This window comes from Corvus brachyrhynchos, unplaced genomic scaffold, assembly GCF_000691975.1.
Source record: "Corvus brachyrhynchos isolate BGI_N302 unplaced genomic scaffold, ASM69197v1 scaffold285, whole genome shotgun sequence".
Classification (NCBI taxonomy): domain Eukaryota; kingdom Metazoa; phylum Chordata; class Aves; order Passeriformes; family Corvidae; genus Corvus; species Corvus brachyrhynchos.
Window position 1 is genome coordinate 614995 of NW_008238323.1, and position 20978 is coordinate 635972.

At 40.8% G+C, this 20978-nt stretch overlaps 1 protein-coding gene across 13 annotated transcripts in view; it reads left to right on the forward strand.

Annotated features, from left to right (window-relative positions):
- DYM (dymeclin) overlaps positions 1-20978 on the forward strand; it is a 224476-nt gene that overhangs the window by 88704 nt on the left and 114794 nt on the right. For 9 of the 13 annotated variants that reach the window (XM_017734321.1, XM_017734324.1, XM_017734323.1 and 6 more), the window contains one exon: positions 18318-18482. The exons of the other annotated variants lie outside the window; for them this stretch is intronic. In XM_017734321.1, coding sequence (XP_017589810.1) covers positions 18318-18482 — 165 coding nt within the window. The remainder of the gene's footprint in view (positions 1-18317; positions 18483-20978) is intronic. 13 annotated transcript variants of the gene reach the window in all.

The following is a 20978-nucleotide window of genomic DNA, read 5'->3' on the forward strand; positions in this document are numbered from 1 at the left end:
CATGCATGGTTACAATATGACTTTAACATTGCTGCTTGATTTTTAGCTGTGGTGTTCTTACTGGAGGCAGATAGACTTGCGCTGCTGCTTGACACTGAGGTGTGCAGAAAGAAGGCAAAGGGGTGAATGGCAGAAAACAGGGAAATGAAATTCAGTCACAGTGGAAGATCATCGAGTCCAGCTGTTGGAGTCCCTATCCCTGCAGGGGTTTAAAAGCTGTGCAGATGTGGCACTTGGGGACATGGGTCAGTGGTGGCCTTGGCAGTGTTGGGCAATGGTTGGACTTGATGATCTTCAAGGGCTTTTCCAGCCTAAATAGTTCTATAGTTCTATTCTGTGATTCTATAAATTAGTCTGAGACCTCAGTGCATTTGGAGAATTGTAGACATGTTGGAGCTGTATTGTTCTGTCTGGAAATAATGTAAGGGTTGATAGAGAAAATGGCCATACTCATCAACTGAAGAAGCAAAAAAAAAAAAAGGCAGTAAGATCTATATTATATATACCATGACATTCTTACATAGTCCAAAGGTATTCCATGCTGTTGCTTTTAAGCTTCTGTCTTCTTGTAGCCAGGCACTCCATATTATTCTAAGTGGAAATTGTAATGAAGGAGGTGACTTTAGATTTGAAACAGAACCAGCAAAACAAGAGGAGTATTAAGGAAAGAGGATCTTGTTCTGAAGTTAGAAAACTGTACATCTGGACAATAGGCAAATATGACCACCAAGAATTTAATTTGTCGCTGTGATCATGATTGCTTATAAATCAAAAGACACTACTTAAAAAATATATTAAAATCTGTTGTAAAATGTCCTGTGGGACTAGGACACAGGCATGCTGGAAGGAAGAGCCAGTTCCAGCAGCAGCCTGTCTGCTGTTAGACTTTACTGCATTTTCTTCTCAGGAACTTTACAGCCCTAGGTTCCTTGGCAGGTTTAAACACCATAAAGGAAGTATTTTAACCCGATTTCCTCTCAAAATATACTAGATTTGCTATAAAGTTTCAGTTATCAAGAAAAGCAATAAAAATACACATATTTCTTAATATGCTGGTGTTTGAGTCTGATATGGTCCTTCCTTTTTCTACCTTAGTAAGTTGGTTATTCACAATTATTAAATTTAACCAGCAGTCATGGACCCAGTTTTGTTCAACTGTGATGCTAAAGCAAAGTATATTTATACTCCTATTCTGCTTTACCATCAGAGTACAACCATCTTAATGTGAAAGTGTTCTCTGCGAAAGAAAAACAAGATAGTACTTTGTATTACATGAAGTATTTCAGGGTATAGGTTTCTAAATCAAGTAGCTCTGAAACACTTAAAATCTGCTTAGCAATACAACTGAATAGACAGTCATAATTTAAACCTCTCCAGATGCTCTAATGACTCCTTCCTTAATGTGAGAATTAATTCAATTTCCATGCAGGCTTTTTCCTAATCCTATTCTGAGCAGAGACACCCAATTGTTTTAAATTCTGAAGACTATTTTCTGTGAAAGAATGAGCTGGGAATATTCAATGTAGTGCACTTAAGAGCTCAGTGGAATACAACCTCATAGTGTTGGGTAATTTGTGTCATGTTCCAGCAAAGCATGAAAATTGTCAGATTTGTGTAAATCTATCACAAGCAGCTGCTGGAAATTAAAAATAGAAGTAATAGATGTTTCCTAGTGAGATCCAGGGTTCGTGTAGTGTTGGATGTCCTCTGTTGTAGATTGCCCTGACTTTGAAATCCTTGCCTTCTCTGATCCCTGTACGGGCCATTTGCTGAAGAGTTGGACTCAGTGATCCTTGTGGGTCCCTTCCAGCTCAGAATATTCTGTGATTCTGAGATTCTCTGCATTGCTACACGGGTTTGTGTTTAATTACACAGAGCTCTTTTATCAGTGGAGCGCTGAGGGTGGTACTGCACTGCACCGTGAAGTGCTGCCGTTTGTAGTATCTTGAAATTATATTTAAATGTACCTGCATAGTAATGCAGGTATTCAGTTTGTCACTTACCACTGCAAGTCAGTTGGCATTAATTCCTTTAACCTATTTGGAAACGGCTTTCATGATATTTGGCTTTTCTGCAGCTTGCCTGACTGCTGTAGTATATGGAACACTTGGAGGGTCTTCCTTGGGTTAGCTGTGTTCTGGCATCTCCTCTCCATGTCATTCTAATAAAATTAGTGACAAGAAGAGGGCTGATCACTTCTGGCAAATGCTTTTCCTATAGCTTCATGTGTTGGAATGTTTGCTGTTTCCTAAGCAGTCATATGCCACTAGAGGTTGCCATGCACCTCACTAATTACATGTGCACTTCTAACATTAAATGACTTTATGGGGGTAGAAACACCATCCAGTTTTCCTTTTTTTCTGCATTATCACCACAGCTGCCCATGTGTAGGGCTGTGTGAGACACTAAGAACTTCATTGGTTGCGCTTATGTTGATTTCTTTGGCAGTCACAGAGGTTCCAGGAGATTCAGGGAATGACATGAGGAAAGAGGTTTGTGTCAATTTTCCTGATGCTTGTAGGAATCAAGTGGAATTAAGGAAGAATATGTACTTTAAAGAGATACAGATCAGAGACCTGTGTAACTTGTGCATGCTATGGGATGCAGTAGGTTGTACTTGAGTGTCATCATAGCCATGCTGTACCTGCTTTGAGAGCAAAGCTTGAAACCTATGTTCCAGCTGTAGAGGTTGTTTTTCTCTTTATTTAAAAAAGTTGTAAGTAGTGTACTTAGACATCAGTGCTTTTAAAGTCTGACTGCATTGCTGTAGTTGCTCAGGACTCACATCTGAGAGGAGGATGAAGCACTCTTCAGCAAAGTCTTCATCTTTCTGTAGGGTCAATTATGTTTCTTAAGCTACTGTGAAAATTGCCATCCTTAATGATATGTGCTGCTGTATTCGAGACATTTCAGCTGCCAGCCAAACCATTTATTTGCTTTATGGTTTTCTATGTTAGTAATTTAATTGCTCTGGTATGGTTTCCTCTTATAGGATTCTGATGGGATTTTCTTGAGTAAAAATATTTATGACTGTTGATTAGGAAAAAGAGTACAGGATGTTACTTTAAACTGTGCTTTTGAAACCTATGTTATCCTGGACTAAAAATTGTCCTTAAGTTGTAATGTGCCAGTTTCTGTAGGAACATTTTATTGCTACTGCAATGTATTTCATAGGATCCCGGAATAGTTTCAGTGGGAATGGACCTTAAAGCCTATCTCATTCTACCTTCCCTTCCCTGTCCAATGTTTTCCTTACTGTAATTGTAAATAAAATTCTTCCTTACACCCAATACAGCCCTGCCCTCTGGCACTGGGAAGCCATTCCCCATGTCCTGTCCCTCCATGCCTTGTCCCCAGTCCCTCTGCAGCTCTCCTGGAGCCCCTTTAGGCGCTGCCAGGGGCTCTGAGCTCTCCCTGGAGCCTTCTCTTGTGCAGCTGAACACCCCCAGCTGTCCCAGGCTGGCTGCAGAGCAGAGGGGCTCCAGCCCTGGAGCATCTCGGTGGCCTCCTCTGGACTGGCTGCAGCAGCTCCAGGTCCTTGTGCTGTTGTTCCCCAGGGCTGGGGCAGCTCTGCAGGTGGGGTCTCCCCTGAGCGGGGCAGAGGGGCAGAATCCCCCTGCCCTGCTGCCCACGCTGGGGATCAGCCCAGGGCATGGGGGGTTCAGGTCCAGCTCTCCCCCACAGCACCCCCAGGTCCTTCTCCTCAGGGCTGCTCTTGATCCATTCTCTGCTCAGAAAAATTTGTGTGAATTTCTTTCAACAAAGAAAAAAAGTGTTTATAGAGCAGCAAGACCTGTGTGATCTGTATTAAGGGCCACACTGAACCGAAAAATCTGAAATTGTTAGTGTGTGAATGTGATGAAATTAAAATTTACCAATTGCTTAATAATATCATTTAACAGTGCCAATACTGAGATGTAATTGCTGGCTCAAAACTTTCTCAGCTGCTCACATAGATAAATTTGTCTCCCACACAGCTTTAGACACTCTGAGCATTCTGGTTTTCCTGCCTTTTTTTCTTTGATGTCCACAGTGTTTTTTGGAAGCTCTGTAACAGAGAGCTTCCTCTTTCGTTGGAGAATAGCAATGGGATAGTTGGACTAGAGAACTTGTGAGATGGAGTTACCACAATCAAAGGTGCTTCTTAAGGACAAAAGCTTGGAAGCATAATCCAGGTTGCTGCATGAATGCTTCAAACTTGTTTGCTTTCTAATTTATTTCTCCTTTGGAAATGTGGGTATAGAATAGAAGTGTTTCTTCTCATACAGGAGTTGTGATTTTTAAATTGTAAGATTTGAGCTAAGTTGGCATTTCAGACTTCAACTAAGGTGTCTAAATTGAGCAAATCAAATTAGGTGAATAGGGTATGCAGTGATTTTGTTAAACTCATCGTTCTGGCATCTTTCTTACAGTAGAGTAATGAATGGGGTTAAATTAGAGCAGTTTTTCAGACAGAAAACTTCCTAAAATTGTTCCAGATTTGGGAGTTGAAGCCCTTTGACACTAGGAAACCTTATTTTGAAAAACTTTTTAATTTCAGGAATGTCACCTTTCAGTAATCAAAGCAAGATAACACTAGTAGAATGTTCAGTGATTGATTTTTAACAAAATCACCAACCTACGCATTTATTAACACATAACATGAAAACTAGCTCCTCTCTCCTTTATTCCTTCTCCATTGGTACTGTTGGAACAAGGGATTTATGTTGCTTAGAGCTGCACAGCTCTGGGGATCATTTGAAACACACAGGTTTGCATCATACCATGCTCACTGGGAGCCTGGGCTCGGGTAGGCTGTAATGGCACTGTAGGAATGATCAATATACAAGGTTTTTACAATCTGGGTTCAAATCTTCATCTCTTAATTGGGCCATTAAATTAAATCTCAGTTTACTGATCTCTTAATCATAGCAGAGGAGTGTTAACAATGGCAAGCCCTAGAGAAAAGAGACTGTTTCTGCTCCCACGGCAGCAGACATTGAGGGACTTCACAGGTTAAATTATAACATAATAAACGATGAAGCTTCTTGGAATTAGTGCCCTGTGGCCAGAGCTATTAAATACTGAACCCTCTAAGCATCAGCTTTGTACTGCTCAGTACTGAACCCTCTGAGCATCAGCTTTCCCATTCCTTTTTTTAACCAAAAGAAAAGAAGAAAGGAAGGAATTGAGGGTAATGAACAGTTTCACTAAAGCAGTGAAATCCGCCTCTGCAAATAACGTGAGTGGAATAGTCAAAAATCCCTAGTTTCTGATAGTGAAACTCAAGTAGCTCCAGTCTGAGCTGTTCAAGAATAACAGGTTATTTTGTTCTCTTTTGAATCACATATGGGTTGTGCTAGAAAGAAATGATTTCAATGAAAGTTATCACTACAGTATGACTACTTCCTAAATTTTCTAAATGATATTTTTAACCTCAGGCTTATGTTAATTTCGCTGGCAGTGCAGGATGTCCCTCAGACCTACTCTGCAATTTCATGCTTTGGGGTAACCTGTCGATACAAATGGTGGCTTTTCGTAATTCTTATCCCTGATTATTTTCATGCAGACATCATGTCACTGAGGTGAACAGGCAAAGAGCACTTTTTGTGTATACAGCTTCAGGTGATTTATCTGCAACTTAACCAGCTTGTTTGATTTTCTGTGTTTGCTCTAAAGCAGTAGCTGATGACCTGTTCATCCCAACAAACTTACATTGCCATACAATACTCAGACTGGTGAACTTGTTCCTTTCAAAAATCTGTATTGGTTTTCCCCTCCATCCTTCATTTGGGTGGTATTTACCATGTGCTGTAAGACACAGGTTTTAGCAATAAATCCTCTTCACCATGAAAGGCTGCAGAACTGACTGGTCAACTTTGCCTCAAAAGTAAGAATTAAAATCCTCAAAGACAATTTAATGCTTCTTAACTTTGAAATAGTTTGTAGCATTTTTGTTTAGAAAAGATAACATTTATTGTCTAGCCTGGATATAAAATGGCTTCCCACTGCCAGAGGGCAGGGTTACATGGGAAGGAATTCCTGGCTGTGAGGGTGGTGAGAGAAGGTGGTGAGGTTTCCCAGAGAAACTGGGGCTACCCCTGGATCCCTGAAAGTGTCCAAGGCCAGGTTGGACAGGGCTTGGAGCAACCTGGGATAGTGGAAGGTGTCCCTGCCCGTGGCAGGGGCTGGAATGAGATGATCTTTGAGCTCCCTTACAACCCAAGCCATTCTATGATTCCATGATAAAATTATATTCTATTTATGAGAAACTGCCTAATAATGAGATTTTTTTAAACCCCTGTGCGGTGCAGGATGTTGCAAAAGTGGTAATCCCATTTTTATTATGCGTTCCAAGTAGAGTGAAAACTAATGCCTTCTCAGAAAAAGAGCCTTCATGATATTCTTATGCTCAGGCTATGTTTGAAAGAGGACACTGTGGAAATGGAAGATCAAACAACTTCAAGCCCCCGAGCCTGAGCTTTGCTTTCCACCTGTGGGCTGCCAGTGGCCGAGGTTGTGTGCACAGCAGGACACCTGGCGACACTGTTTGAGTCACCCGGTCAAACCCTCGGGCAGCTTTGCCTTCTCTTCCTTGAGCTGTGCACAGGCACATGCTCCCTGCTCTGTGTGCAGTGCTTTTTATACCACTCATTCTCTGCTCTGTCACTGTTACTCCTCAAACCTACAGAGGGTCTCGAATCCCTGGGGTGCCTTTTATCAGGAGGCAGAAGTGATTTATAGAGATCTCAATAGCGTTAAATAAAAGAAACATATGCTGGCCTTATTAGTAGCTTGTTGACCTAGATTAGCTGTGGGGAAGCTTATAAGCTGATCAGCCATTCCAAAATTGGGAGGTGTCATTGCAATTAGTAGGAAAGGCTGTGACAAAAGGGGAGGGAACAATTGTTCAGACACGGGAAAAGAGAATATTAGTAGCAAATGGGCTCTTGCTGGCATTACTTAGGGATGTAAATAGAATGAAGTTAATTTTTTAAGAGGAAAGAAGCATTCTTTGTTACTTAGAATTGAGTGTAGTTGTGGTCAAATGTACTAAAATGCTGCTTTAGCTATGTAAACAGCAAGACCCCCATGTGGGCTTGCCTGTTTTTGCCTGTGTGTAACATATGGAGGTGAGGTTTTAGGCTGATATCAGCTGTTTCCAACATGGAAATATCATTGAACTTGGTTTAAGCCTGGTTGAACCTTCTGGGGATTCTGAGTGGGCATCTGATGGGACAGTAATACCCTCATCCCCCATCTGGCACGAGCAGTCAAGTGCCCCACGTGCCATTGGAAGTGTTTGCAGCCCAGGACCCCCAGGTCACGGGTCATGGAGTCTCCCCAGATGGACAGATTGGTTCAGTGTGAACCACAGAGGGCTACTGGGGAAACAGTTGCTTCTCTCTGTGTCAGGTTTTTCTCACAGCGTGGTTAAACTATCTTATCTTCTGCTCTGCAGTTAATGGCCACAGGACTCCTTAAAAATGACATTTTGATTGCTGATCTGGCTTAAGGAGGTATTTAGTATCAAGATATGCACCACTCTGAAAGCTCAACTTTGTACAGGGTAGTTTGCTGTTCCCTCAACCACTTTTTGTGTCTCTGCTGACTTGTATGCCGCAACCAGCAGGATAATTCTGTCATTTTCAGGGGGCAGGACACTACTATGACTCATTTGTCTTCTACCATTGAGAATATTGTGTGGTATTTCAGAGTCTTTCAAACTGCAAGTCACTGCCTGGCAGGATGTGTGGTTCAAATTAGCATAGAACTGAGGTGTGTTGAAGCCTTGATCCCTGTTTCAGGGCATCTAGAGCATCACACATGTCACACAGAGCTAGAGTTAGGAGGGAGAAGGCCCCATCGTGACATCTTTAATTATTATTAATTTAATTATGATTCATAATCATAAGCTCTTTGGAAACAGTGTAATTTGATGTAGTCTTCAAATTGGGGAATTAAACTTTTCTTTTTTGGTGGAACCTTGAAACTATTGATCTTGTGAATCTCTTCTGATGGAGAAGGAGAAATATCTGAGGAAACCTGTAGAGAAATAACTATTTTCGCGATACACTTCCAGTGCTATTTTACAGATGAATTTGCAGAGTAGGCTGAGGTTGTTCTGAGTTCTGCCACTTAAGTTTTCTGCATGTTTAATGGCTACAGGAAGCAAAAATGAGAAAGCCAGTAGCATTACTCCAGTCCTGCTAATGCAATTTTGATTTCTTTTAGCTGGAAAAAATGTTAAGGCTACCGAAATGTTTGCTGGGTTGTGTCCCACTCTATTATTTGGGATTTGGATTTCTGATGTGGGGGTCACAGAATGGTTTGAGTGGGAAGAGACCTAAAAGATATCTAGATGTGGTCCTTGCAGGTTCTGTATTTTAAAAAGACTGTTTTATACCAATAAGTTGTCCTGCATAAGATTTTTTCTGAGATTTAAAAAAACAAGGGAATTCTGATAGTCTTTTAGAAACTATGATTTACCATTCTAGCAGAATCCTAGAAACTGCAGTCTTGTCTTCTCCGTTTGTTTTGAATGGAACATATTTATGGGACAGCGTTCCTTAACAGAAATAGAGGTGACTCAAGATAATGACTTGCTTGAACCTGTCATTTATCCTCAGTTGCAGGGTATTTGGCTCATTAATACTTTATTCTGATACAACATGTACTCTTTCCTTTTCAGAAATTTTCTCTTTGGAAAAACTGTGCACTGTGACCTAGAGAAATGAATGACTAATGAACTTACAAGGATTTATCTGACAAACTAAAATGGTTCTGAGTAAACATTAGTATGGAACAAAAGTGTAGCCAAAAATATAGCATTAATTATATTTTTTTTTTCCTTGTCAGGAGGCTGCTGCTTATTTCACATTTTAACTGATGTCATTATATACGTCTAGTATTTTTCCAGCTCTGCAGTTCAGTGAACTGATGTCCCTTTCCACTTGTGTGAAACCAGGATAGGTATGAGTGGCTGCAGGGAGGCAAGCAGGGCTGTGTTATACCCAACTGACCTGTGTGAGTGTCCTCCTGATAACTTTCCTTTCCACCACACATGGAAATTTTTAGTTCATTCAGACCCCATACTTCAGTGAGGATTTTCAAACAGGCTTTCTAGTGGATTTTGGGAATAGAAAATAATAGTTTGTGAAATTTCTGAGTCTCTTAAGTACTCAAACTGAGGTATTTCCCACCACCATGTATTTTCACTGGAGTTTTTGTGGCTCTCAAAGACAATATTGCACATTGAATCATCTGACATTTGTAAATGGAGGGTGAAACTATAGGTACAGGCGAAAGAATCAGGATTTAACAACTTTAATGTGCAGCAGGTCTTTATAACCGCTGAATGACTCAGCCTTTTTAATGGTAATGGCCTTCAGCGAGTTTAGGAAGTAACAGGCTTTTAGGTAAAGTAAATGCACTTAGTTTTGTAATGAATAAATGAATTTACTATAAAGTTGCGTGGAGACATGCTTCTGTAACTTGTTAGTTGTGTGCTAGGGCCTGTCTCCCAGTACGCCAGTTTGCAGGGACTTAGATTGGATGGATGGTGGGTGGGGGAGAGGAGCAGGGGCTCAACCGCTGCCCTCGCTTGCTGCTGTCTCCCGATGGAGGTTCAGGCAGACGGAGATGCAAATGCCTGTGTTAATGAGGGTGTCATAGCATCCCTGTAATCCCATGCAGAGCCTGTGAATTATCACAGGTGTCTAGCCAAAGGATAAAAGCACAGGAGGTTTCCAAAACAACATTCCCATAGTAGCATCTCTTAAGCTTCCAGGGATATGTGCCTTCCAAGTAACCAGTGCATCTGGGTAATTAAAGCCTTCACCTTTGTCTGAAACATCAGAACTGAATAGACACTTCACCTGAGCACTTTTATATCTTTTTTGCTTATAGGTCATCAGTTATTTCGGTCTGCTTTTAATATATAAATCCTTTTGTTCTTTTTGATGGAACTTCATCTGTACAGAAGTAATTTGGCCTTTCTATAGAAGAATCTCATATATTTCTCGTTTTGTTTTCAGTCTATCAGACATCTCCAGAACTTGTTTGGTTTTCATTTCCTTGCCCTCCTTCACTATAAATGCTTTCATGCATAAAGATAATACTCCTCTCATAAGCCTGTCGTGTACATTTGGCCAGTACTGTGACAGAGTGCTGCTTCAGGGCATGGGAACTTACATCTGTGACACATTATCACAAATAATTGCTTCTTAAGTATTTAAATAATTTTCATCCTTTTCTGTGTTGTTATGGCACCTTTAACCCCATGGTGACCCCTCGCCGCCAAACTGCTGTTTTGCAGTAATGTAATTTAAAATCCTGTCATCACTCCATGATATAAGATATAAATTTAGGGATACTTGTATCTGAAAGGAAGGCCTGCAGGAATGAAGTATTTTTAGAAGTCTGTGAGAATGTTCCTTAGAAACGGACATTAGGTGGGGATCAAGGAGGAAGGAAAGTGCCAGCAGTGGAAAAGGATCAAGTCAGGATTCGTTGAGAACTGGCACATCCATGTTCACAGGACTTGGTAAAACACATCCAAGAGTGCCATGTGTGTTGACTTGTGCCAGTGCAAGACCACTGTTTTGGATCACATCTGGAAAAGTGCTTCCAGGTTTTGGGGTTGCTAAACTGGAGGGAGTTCTGTGGAGGGCCGCATGATGGCTGGGAAGGTGGGCTCAGGGCACTGGGCTTGTTTAGCCCAGTGAAGGGGAGAAGGCTTCGGGGCAAGGCTACAGCAGGAGATTCACACAAAGGATGAGCAGCATTCCCATGTGTATGAGAAGGCTACTGAGGAGATGGAGACAGGCTCTTTACAGAGAAGGGTGTGGCAGGAAGATGAGAGAGAATGGTCAGGAAGTTCCAGGCTGAGGAAACAATGCAATTTTTCATGGTCATGGCAGAATTGGCACAGCAGCACAGGGAAGTTGCAGAGTCTCTGTCCCTGGAGGCTTCTGAGACCCAACCAAATAAATCCCTCCTCAGGTTTTAACCCTGCTTTGAGCAGGAGGTTGGGCTAGACACACCTTAAGGTCTCTTTCATCTTAACTATGACTCTAATAAAACATTATGACTCTTAAGAAAAATAATTCAGAAAAACTGTATGAGAAATGGGGAATTTCTTAAGCAGTTTTGCTGTGCTAACACCACAGTGGCAGAAATTAACCCCAAAGAAGCTCAGAACACCTTTCAATGATCGTGGGCATGTCAATCTTTTGAAACATTCTTGGTACTGAAAAAGAAATAGATAGTTAGATGTCTCTTGTGCTTCATCAGTACCATAGTTCATTGTGTCATGAGTGGCAGTGTACTAAACAGAAATGAAAAGTTCAATCCAAAATTCTATTTTTCCATGATGTATATGATGCATTTCACTGTTGGCAAGAATCACAGAATCCTAGACTGGCCCATGATAGGAAGGAATCTTAAAAATCATCTTGTTCCTACCCTCCTGCCATGGACAGGGGCACCTTCCACTAGACCAGATTGCTCCAAGCCCTGTCCAACCTGGCCTTCAGATAGGCGGAGAGATGATTTGCCTTTCAGCTCTTTATACTGTATGAAATAACATTAATTGGTGATATTTCAGGCAGAATATAAATCAGTTCTCATGAAGTGGATGATCTATTAAATTGTTGTTATCATATATTTAGTGTTTGAGTACAGAATGTATTTTGGTTGTGTTTGTCTTTGGGAACAGAGGAGTAGTGACTAATAGGACTTCCTAGAACACAAGTTATCAAACATGAACAGTAATAAAATGTTCGCTGCATGTCGTGACGTTCTGCCCACGTGTACAGAGGTAGTTTGGTGTGTTGAGTAACATGTACTAGTTTAATTAGCTTATACTTTCATTTATTTTTCTTTTAAAGACCTTCATACTGGCTTTCCTGTAGAGTCGTGTTGTAACACAAGTGCCTTTTGAAAATACAGTGATTAAGTCTTCAAGCTCAGGGAAAGATGTTATTTGCTGTGCATTTTTCAAATTCTGCCACAGAAACAATATGACCTAAATATTTAATCAGGCTTAGCAGAATTGGCTTTTTTTTATTGCTGCAGATTAATCTAGTTTCTCTGAGCTAATTAATACACATGGCATGTATGTCTTCAAGACCTTTCTTTTTATCAATAATGTTAAAGATTTATAGCTCTCATAAAATCTGGCATGTGCCAAGAGGAAGATTATGAATTACGATTACTTAAACATTAATACTGGGAATTTTTCTTTTGAATCCTGTATATGCTGTTTCAGCCCAGGTTGTATTTGTAGAGGGGTTAGTGAACACTGGTTTTATACCATTTTTCTGTACCCTGCCCAATTTGCTTCCCTTCTGTGTTGTTGAGATGTTGGCCTGGTGCTGTTTACATTTTTGGCTTTGATAAATTTATTTTAAAATTGCAGTTGACTTCACTAGAGAAAATATCAGCTTTCTAGTTTAAACAAATAAGGATGTAAGTGGCTTTGCATGTTTTGCTTGGTGCTGTTGTCTTGTTCAAGTCTTAAATTTTGGATTAAAAAAATGAATGTAAGCGTATCATGAACTTCAGCACTTCTTATTTTCAAACTCTTATTTTTGCTAGGTGTTTAGTCTTTGGCTGTTGTCTTATGTACACTTCTTGAATTAATGTCAAGTTTGAATTAAATATTGGTAGTGATATTATCACCTAAACCAAAATAATTGCAGTGACCATTTAGGATGTTGAAATTTTCAGAGAAACTTTGGGAGAGTCTTTAGCAAAGTCTTATTTATTTGTTGTTTTGACTATCTGCATGTTTCACACAAGGTGCTTGGATGGCTTCCAGATGATCGGGGGATAACTAAAGTTGTAGGAAGCTGTGACATCCTTCTGTGCCCTGGCATCCCAGATGGAAAACCACATCCTGGGGTGCATCAAACACAGCAAAATGAGTTGGTCAAGGGAAGCGATTGTCCCACTTCGCTCAGTGTTATTGTAGTCTCATTTCAGGCACTGTGTGCGGTTTTGGACACACCATCTAAGAAGGGTCCTTGGATGCATCCAGGGAAGGGCAACTAAGATGGTGAGAGGGCTGGAAGGACTGTCCTGTGAGGAGCAGCTGAAGAGTCCGGGCTTGAGTAGTTTGGACAGAAGGAGGCTGAGGCATGACCTCATTGCTCCCTGCAGCACCTTCCTGAGGAAGGGAGTCACCTCTTGTCCTATCACTAGATCCCGGGGAGGTGTGGGAATGGTTCAAAACTGCCCAGGGGAGGTTCAGACTGGTAATTAGGAAGCATTTCTTTACTGAGACGGTGGTAAAACCCTGGAACAGACTTCCTGGAGAGGTGGACTGTCATGGAGTCCCAGAATGGTTTGGGTTGGAAGGGACCTTTAATCTTACATCATTTCAACCCTCTGCCATAGGGGCACCTTCCACTACCCCACATTGCTCCAAGCCCCGTCCAGCCTGGCCTTGGACACTTCCAGGGATCCAGGGGCAGCCTCAGCTTCTCTGGGCAACCTCTGTCAGTGCTTTAACATGCTTTAGCTTGGTCAGCCGTGAACTGGTCAGGCAGCTGTACTACAGAGAACTTGCAGGTCCCTTCCTACTGAAAATATTCTGTTCTCTTCATGCAGAAACCTCCACTTTCCCTCTGGCTCTCAGCATCAAACTTCCATAGATTTTAAAGTGTGACTTTGATGCCCTTGTTTAACTGCTGTCATCAGAATACCTTTACTATTTGGGGTTAGCCAGGCTCTTAGGAAAGAAAACTTTTCTTTGCCTTCATCAAAACTGCATTTAATTGCAAATAAATGTAGATATACTGGGTTAATTTTTATATGTATATAGAAATGACCTGTTTCCCCTACATGTGCCTGAGTATCAGGCATTGAGCGGTGAGTACAGTAGAGGGTCTCAGCCTTCATTTTAACTACTTCTGGTTCAGACAAATCTAAAAAGCTCTCAGGCAGAGTACCAGAGCTCCAGGATTACAGGAGATTGGGATAAATGGGTGAGAGTATTCTCACAGCAGTCAGATGAAGGCGTTCACCTCTTGATGAGAACAGGCTGTCCTTGGAGGGTGGCAGAGGAAAGGACAGTTCAGAAGTTGGGGAGAGTTAAAAGCAGGACCAATTATCCCTTTGAGACAATTCTCTTTTTTATTTTTTTCTAGAAGGTTGATACAGCTGACTAATGTGGTTTGTTTGGGGTTTTTTTCCTTTTTCTTTCCTTTTCTCTTCTCTTTTTTTCATTTTCATTTGCCAGCCAGTTCTGCAGCTTTGTCCCTGCCTATACCAGCTGCTGGGCAAGATTAGACAGTGCCAGGATCAGGGAAGGAAATATTAATGGGTGCCAGAAACATGAGTAGAAAAAATTCTCAAATAGCAGGTAGTTTACAGGCTTCTTCACAGATGTCAGGTTCTCTGTGCTGTCTCTTACAGTATTGAATAACTGTAGGTATATTTTTATTCCAAAATTCACATTATTGATGGTTAGCAAGTAAGTGGTTTTTATGGTGGTTTTGGTGTTTTGTTCAATTTTTGTCTCTTTCAATTCTCCACCCTCAATGTGTAGAAGAGAAAGTGGAAAACAAGAAACCTATAAAAATACCTATGGAAGTAAATCCTTGGAGCCTTCTAAATGCTTCTTTCTGCCGTTATAAAGACTGAGTTTGGTGCTTTGCCATAATGCCTGTCTGTTTTGAGCATCTTATCTTAAAGATGTTGTTGGGTTTCCATGTTTACGTTTCCATCCAGCTGATATTCTGTAATCACAGGGGGCCGCAGCTCATCCAGTATGAGAGATGGGGAACTATCAGACAGAAAGGATCCTGGCACTTTAGTCTCCAAAATATTGATGCTGACTTCTGTCACTCTGGATCTGAAAATTTTGGGGTTCTGTGGCTTTCATAGCCATGGCTGTTAAAGACAAAAAACATTATTAACTTCAAGTTTTAATGGAGAATGTGGAACTTTTATTTCATAAATTTAAATTTCTATTGAATGTCACTGTGTATTTTTGTGTAGTGGGAAGGCAAAAGAGGAGTTTTATTATTTTTATTACCAAAAAATAAAGAGAGTGAAAGCTTACTGTAATACATGAATAGTTACTTTTTTTTCGATTGGGATAACTCAAGTCCACCCTAATTTCCCTGATACAGTTTTGTAACAGGGCACTCTACCTTTTAGCTTTTAGAAGTTGACACTGTCATGTTGTCTTACCAGAATTCAAAATGTTGATCAGATGGCTTTTTATATGAGAGGATTACACTCTTTTGAAGTGGGATTTATTACAGTGTGAGCTACATTTTCATCCTCCAGGTAAACAGAATACCTGAATAATACACAAGCACACACACGCAGACACACCCCATCAGTCAAATATGATGGTCTTTATTTTTTGCAGTAGTGCTTTTTCAAAAATTTCAGTACTACATTGTAGTTGAGGATAGCCTTTTGCTATAAAGTTAAAGAAATGTCCCCCAAAACCAAGCAGAAACAAGAATTTCGGTAACATGTAAAAGTAGATGTAGCTGGAGACCTCATATCTGGTGGATCAAATAAACTGATTTCAAACTCACAAGCAGTCAGTGAAAATTTATGTCAATGTCTCTTAATGTACATGATCTTAAAGAAACTCTGCTCTTAAGCCTTGATTTTATTCTGATTTACTTTAGAGGATTTAATAACAGAGATGCTTAGTCTTCAATATGGTGTAAGTTCTGCTGGTCAAAGTGGCTCTGAGCAGCCATGGAGTTATGGGATTGCATTGCTTTTGGTGTGGGTTTAACATAAAACTTCTCAGTAGACAAGTTCACCTTTGAAAATAGGAACGGCCAATGGAGGGGAGTGCTGCTGGCACTATGTCACCCTGTGTGCGTCTCCAGAACCTCTGGGTGATGTTTTGGGGAAACTTCTCCTCCTCCCACCACATGCTGTGGCCTGATCCAGTTGGTCAGTTAAGCCTAAATATAGTGATGGTGATCAGGGGATCAAGTATTGTTCTTCCGGTCTATGGAGAATGTTGACAGGGATCAAAGACAGGTGATATCACTTTCTCTGTGGAGCCAGCCTGGGACAGCTGGGGGTGTTCAGCTGCACAAGAGAAGGCTCCAGGGAGAGCTCAGAGCCCCTGGCAGCGCCTAAAGGGGCTCCAGGAGAGCTGCAGAGGGACTGGGGCCAAGGCCTGGAGGGACAGGACCCAGGGAATGGCGTTCCCCAGCGCGAGAGCAGGCTGGACACTGGGGCTTGGAGCAACCTGGGACAGTGGAAGATGTCCCTGCCCATGGCAGAGGGTGGGATGGGATGAGCTTTAAGCTTCATTCCAACCCAAACCATTCTGGAATTCTATAATGGAAGGCCCTTTCAATTTCTTGATAAATCTAACAAGATTGAATGGCTGGAAGGAGTTTTCTGGTAAGCCTGGCTAAATACAGTAAATGGTAACAGTGGACTTAAAATCACTTAAATCTTCTAAGCATCGTCATTCTAAAATATGCTCTTTAATCTGGTTTTGGAAAAATTATGTGGCCTCTCTGGGTAGCTGGAAGGGCAGGTTTGTGGTTTGAGGATTTTCCTCAGTATGGGATCCTGTAAATCCTTCTCCATCCCTGGCCTATGGAGTGAATAGAATAGCCTGTGTTGCTCAGAACATGCTGTGGTCAGGAAAGCAGAAAAGGCATGAAAGCTTAGGAAATTGCTTCCTTGAAGCTACTTCATCTGAAAATTATTATATCTGCAAATGAAGTGCCAAGAGGGGTTTTGTGTTCCTCAGTTTCCAGAGCAAAGATAGGACTGATTTAACCCAGTAGTGAGTGTTGTTTAAAGCAAAGCAGAGGGAGGTGTTGGTTTTGATAGTCTTGGGCTTTGAGCCCCACTGATTGCACTGATCAGCTCTTGGTGGAACTCTTTTTGTCCTGTTCTTTGCTCAAGGTACACAATGATTTTGTCTCAGTGTTTCAGCCACATGTGACTATGTCAGGTAGGGATTTAGAGAGAGACTAGCCTGTGAAATGCAGGTGGTTGGGTGAATAACCCCTGGGCCAATTTTCCACCTATGAAGCCACGAAACAATGGGGGTTTTTGATTTGGTGAGAATGCTGGAGCCTAGCATTCAGGTGTATGTTGATTCTTGCCAAAATCAGCAAAAGACAATTTCATAAATCTCCATGGGAAACGTCCCCAGTTTAGCACTCCATGAGTATGTCTTTCCTGGAGAGAGCCATGTCCCCTGGCTGCAAATGAGGGCAGCAGAGCCTGGTAGGACCATCATCAGCTGGCGTTTTTATCTCACAATGTATTAGGCTGGTTAAAGCACTTTCTGGATGACTTAGACTCACAGAATCATTAAGGTTGGAAAAGACCTCCAGGATTACCAAGTTGAGCTGTAAAATGACTGAGTCACATCATCACATCACATCATGTCATCACGTTTGGCACGCCCTGGGCTGTGCACCATTATGCAGTGAAGTATTTTCTATACAAACCCTATAATAAAAGGTAGTTGAGATTATATTTTCTGTGTGCCTCAGACTTTACCAGTGATGGAGTTTGTTGCAGGTGAACTACGCTAATGAACTTATTTTCCTTTCCACTATGAGTGGGAGGATATCCTGTGCATAGGCATAGGCAATAAATATATCTTTTACTCAGGCTCATTCAGGGTTGCTTAATATCAATTTTAAATGTTTTATTGCTTGCTCTATAGTTACTTCATGGAAGTAACTATAGTTTTTCGTGGAAAAGCTGGACAAGTCTTAATTGAGTAACCCTGTTATGATTAAGCATCGTGTTTGAGCAACTAGAATTAAATACAAGAATACTCTACCACTGAAATCCCAGGCTCAAGAGCAGTTCCCACTGATCAATAATTCTGTGTGATTTTTTTCCCTGTAAGTCAACTGTCAGTTTCCATGAAAGACAGTTAAATTTTGTGAACGTTTTCAGTCTTTTTTTTAAAGGTAATCTTTGTAAACCAGGGGCCAGCCTCCTGTCTTTATAATTTTTGGGCATCTTGAGAGAGGGATAAAACTTGGGATAAAGATGATATCAAGAAAAGAAAGGGATGGGAGGGGAGAGAAATGACACACACATCCAAAAGAAGCCCAAATTATTGTGTCTGATGTGTGAGACTTGGCGAGTTCCCCGTGCAGCAGTGACAGAACCAGCGTGTGGGCACAGGGGCAAACAGATCCCTCTGTTTCTTGAAACTGTTGTTTTATGTCAAACCGCTCCATTGCTTTCTTGGCATCTTCCATTGACTCTTGGCACAAAAGCCAGGGATGTTAAACCATGAATTAGCTTTCTTAAAGGAAAACACCTCTTTTTCTGTTTTGTCTCCCTCTACCCTTGTCTTTCAGTTATACCTGCCGCCACTTGCGGAGATATGTGTATGTCTTGGACAAACTGTATTTCCCCCACTCCCACTGCTCTACGCTGCAGCATTGCTTCTCGACCCTCAGTGACAATGGAGAGGAACTCTTGTCTTTAACTTGTTCTCACATTCTCAGATCCTATGCTTCCAGGTTATTAACCTCTGCTCTCCATTTACTGCATGCTGCATGCACTGTGACTGATCTGTGCATGTTTTCAGTTAACTGATGAATAATTTTAATTTCTAAGGGGATGGTTTATGTCTTTATGGCATCCTTGATGTATATATCTAAAAAGTGTGTTAGAAATGGGAGCCTAATAATGGTTTGGGTTTGTCTTTTCAAATTTAGACCACAAATTCTTTGGCCTTTGGAAGATTTAAGTGCTTTTTATGTTAAAGTATTTTAATCCATTTCCAAAGATTTGACATAAGAACATGAGCTGTGATTCACAAGACTTCCATTGCAGTTGCATAGTTTGTTTGGAATTGGTGCAGATATTTAAGTTGTCTTACATGCAAGTGTCTAATACTTCCTTGACACCATTGTTTTATTTGTAAAATTGTCTATATAAATTGCTTTTCAAGAATGGAAATGATAGAACTTTTCCCTCAAGTTCAGGAAATTTTCATGGCAGTTAATCACAGAATTGTTTATGCTGGAAAAGCCCTCCAAGATCTTGGAGTCCAACCATTCCTCCAGCACTGCCAAGGCCACCACTGTCCCATATCCCCAAGTGCCACATCCACATGGCTTCTGAATCTCTGCAGAGATGAGAACTCCACCACTGCCCTGGGCAGCTGTGCCAGTGCCTGGCCACTCTTGGGGTTAACAATTTTTTCCCAATATCCAACCTAAACCTTTGCTGACACAGCTTGAGTCCATTTCCTCTTCTGTCGGTTGTTACTTGGGAGAAGAGACTGACAATTAAGAAGGAACTCTCTTGTTTCTATGCCTGATCACTTTTAATTATATAAGAATGATGAGAATTCATCAGCCCCAAATCCTTGTTTGTGATACAGAATTATAGATGCTTTAAAGAAACTGTATAAAGGGTGAATTTAAGAGTAAGTCCTACTTGCCATACCCAAAGGATTTCTCTTAGCTGTTTACTCTAACTAAAAATTTAAGTTTTACTATTTCATTGTTGATGCTGTGGATAATTAAATATATTAACCAAGATCCTAGAAGCTTTGGGAAAACAAGGAAAAAATTGCGTGACAAAATTGATCATAACATGGAAAGCATCCAGGGTGGAAATGCAGCTTCCCAGCTAAGCCAGCACACAATAGCAAGGGACCACACAGTAAACATAAGTAAAACCAGCTTGATTGTCAAGGGAAGAAAATATGGCATGCAAGCTGAAATAGCTCTTTTTGTACAAAGAAAAAATTTTATAGTAGTACATAATGATGGAGAATTACTCTGAAGATCTCAACAGGAGGTGAAAATCTAGCTGTCCCAGGGGCATTCTCCAGATTAATTTGGAACAGGGATATGGTATTAAAGTAGTCAAAAGCCTGTGATTTCAAAGGCTTATTTTAAAATGAATACTAATAATAAGGGCAGTCCACACTAAAATCTTCTTTTAGATGTAATGTAGGAATGATATCCTGAAAAGGTAAAAGTAATAGTGTAGTTCTCCCAGCTTGTTTTCCATGAAATTTTGGTAATTCTGTACAGTGATAGTACTACACATTAAGTTGCCAAAATCATCCTTGGGAGACTAAGTGCTACTCCGTGAATATTGGATCTTTCAGGTGTTCTGTGGATGAAAATAAGCACTGATGACACGATATGTGTTCTCATGTAACAGGCTTGTGAAGTTTTTAGAGCAAAAATGTTCATCTAGTTATACCCCGTACAAAACTGATGGAGAAATTTTTTTACTGGTATCACTTTCTGAAATGGGATTTATACATCAGTTGAGATATATTAGAATACATTAATCTGGGAGACCATAAAATCTCATATTTTCGTTACAGGTTATCTTTTTTTGAGATAGGAGGAGAACAGAGGATTTGAAATAAAAATTGCTGCTGGAAAAATATAGAGGTAGCAGTTTTAAATGGCTAATTCTCTATTGTTGTTTTGGTACTGGATGATTAGAAAAGCTGTATGCTCAGGAAATTTGCCTGTCTGGTTCTGTAAATAGCATCAAATACAACAGAATAACTGAGGTGTAAGAAGTTTTTTTGTGTGAATCCATGCATCCATCCTGTATTAAGTACTGCAGTGTTTTATTGTGTGATCAGACTGTATGGAGAAGAGATGGAATTTATAAATTACTAAAGGCAGAGGATAATTAATTACTTTGATTTATAAATCGCCACCCTTCTGTCCAGTGCTCCTGGCAAAGGATATAAAACTTAGCCCTGAGCAGCAGGTCTCTAAAGATGGTTTGATACCCACAGATGGTGTTACAGCCTGTCTTTGTACTTACCAAAGAATTACAGTTTTCATTACTATTTGGTACATTTTATGTGCAAATATATTAATCTTTGGATAAAACATGTTCAAAAGCATTGTGGGCAGCAGGGGAGGGGGATTCTGCCCCTCTGCCCCGCTCAGGGGAGACCCCACCTGCAGAGCTGCCCCAGCCCTGGGGAACAACAGCACAAGGACCTGGAGCTGCTGCAGCCAGGCCCG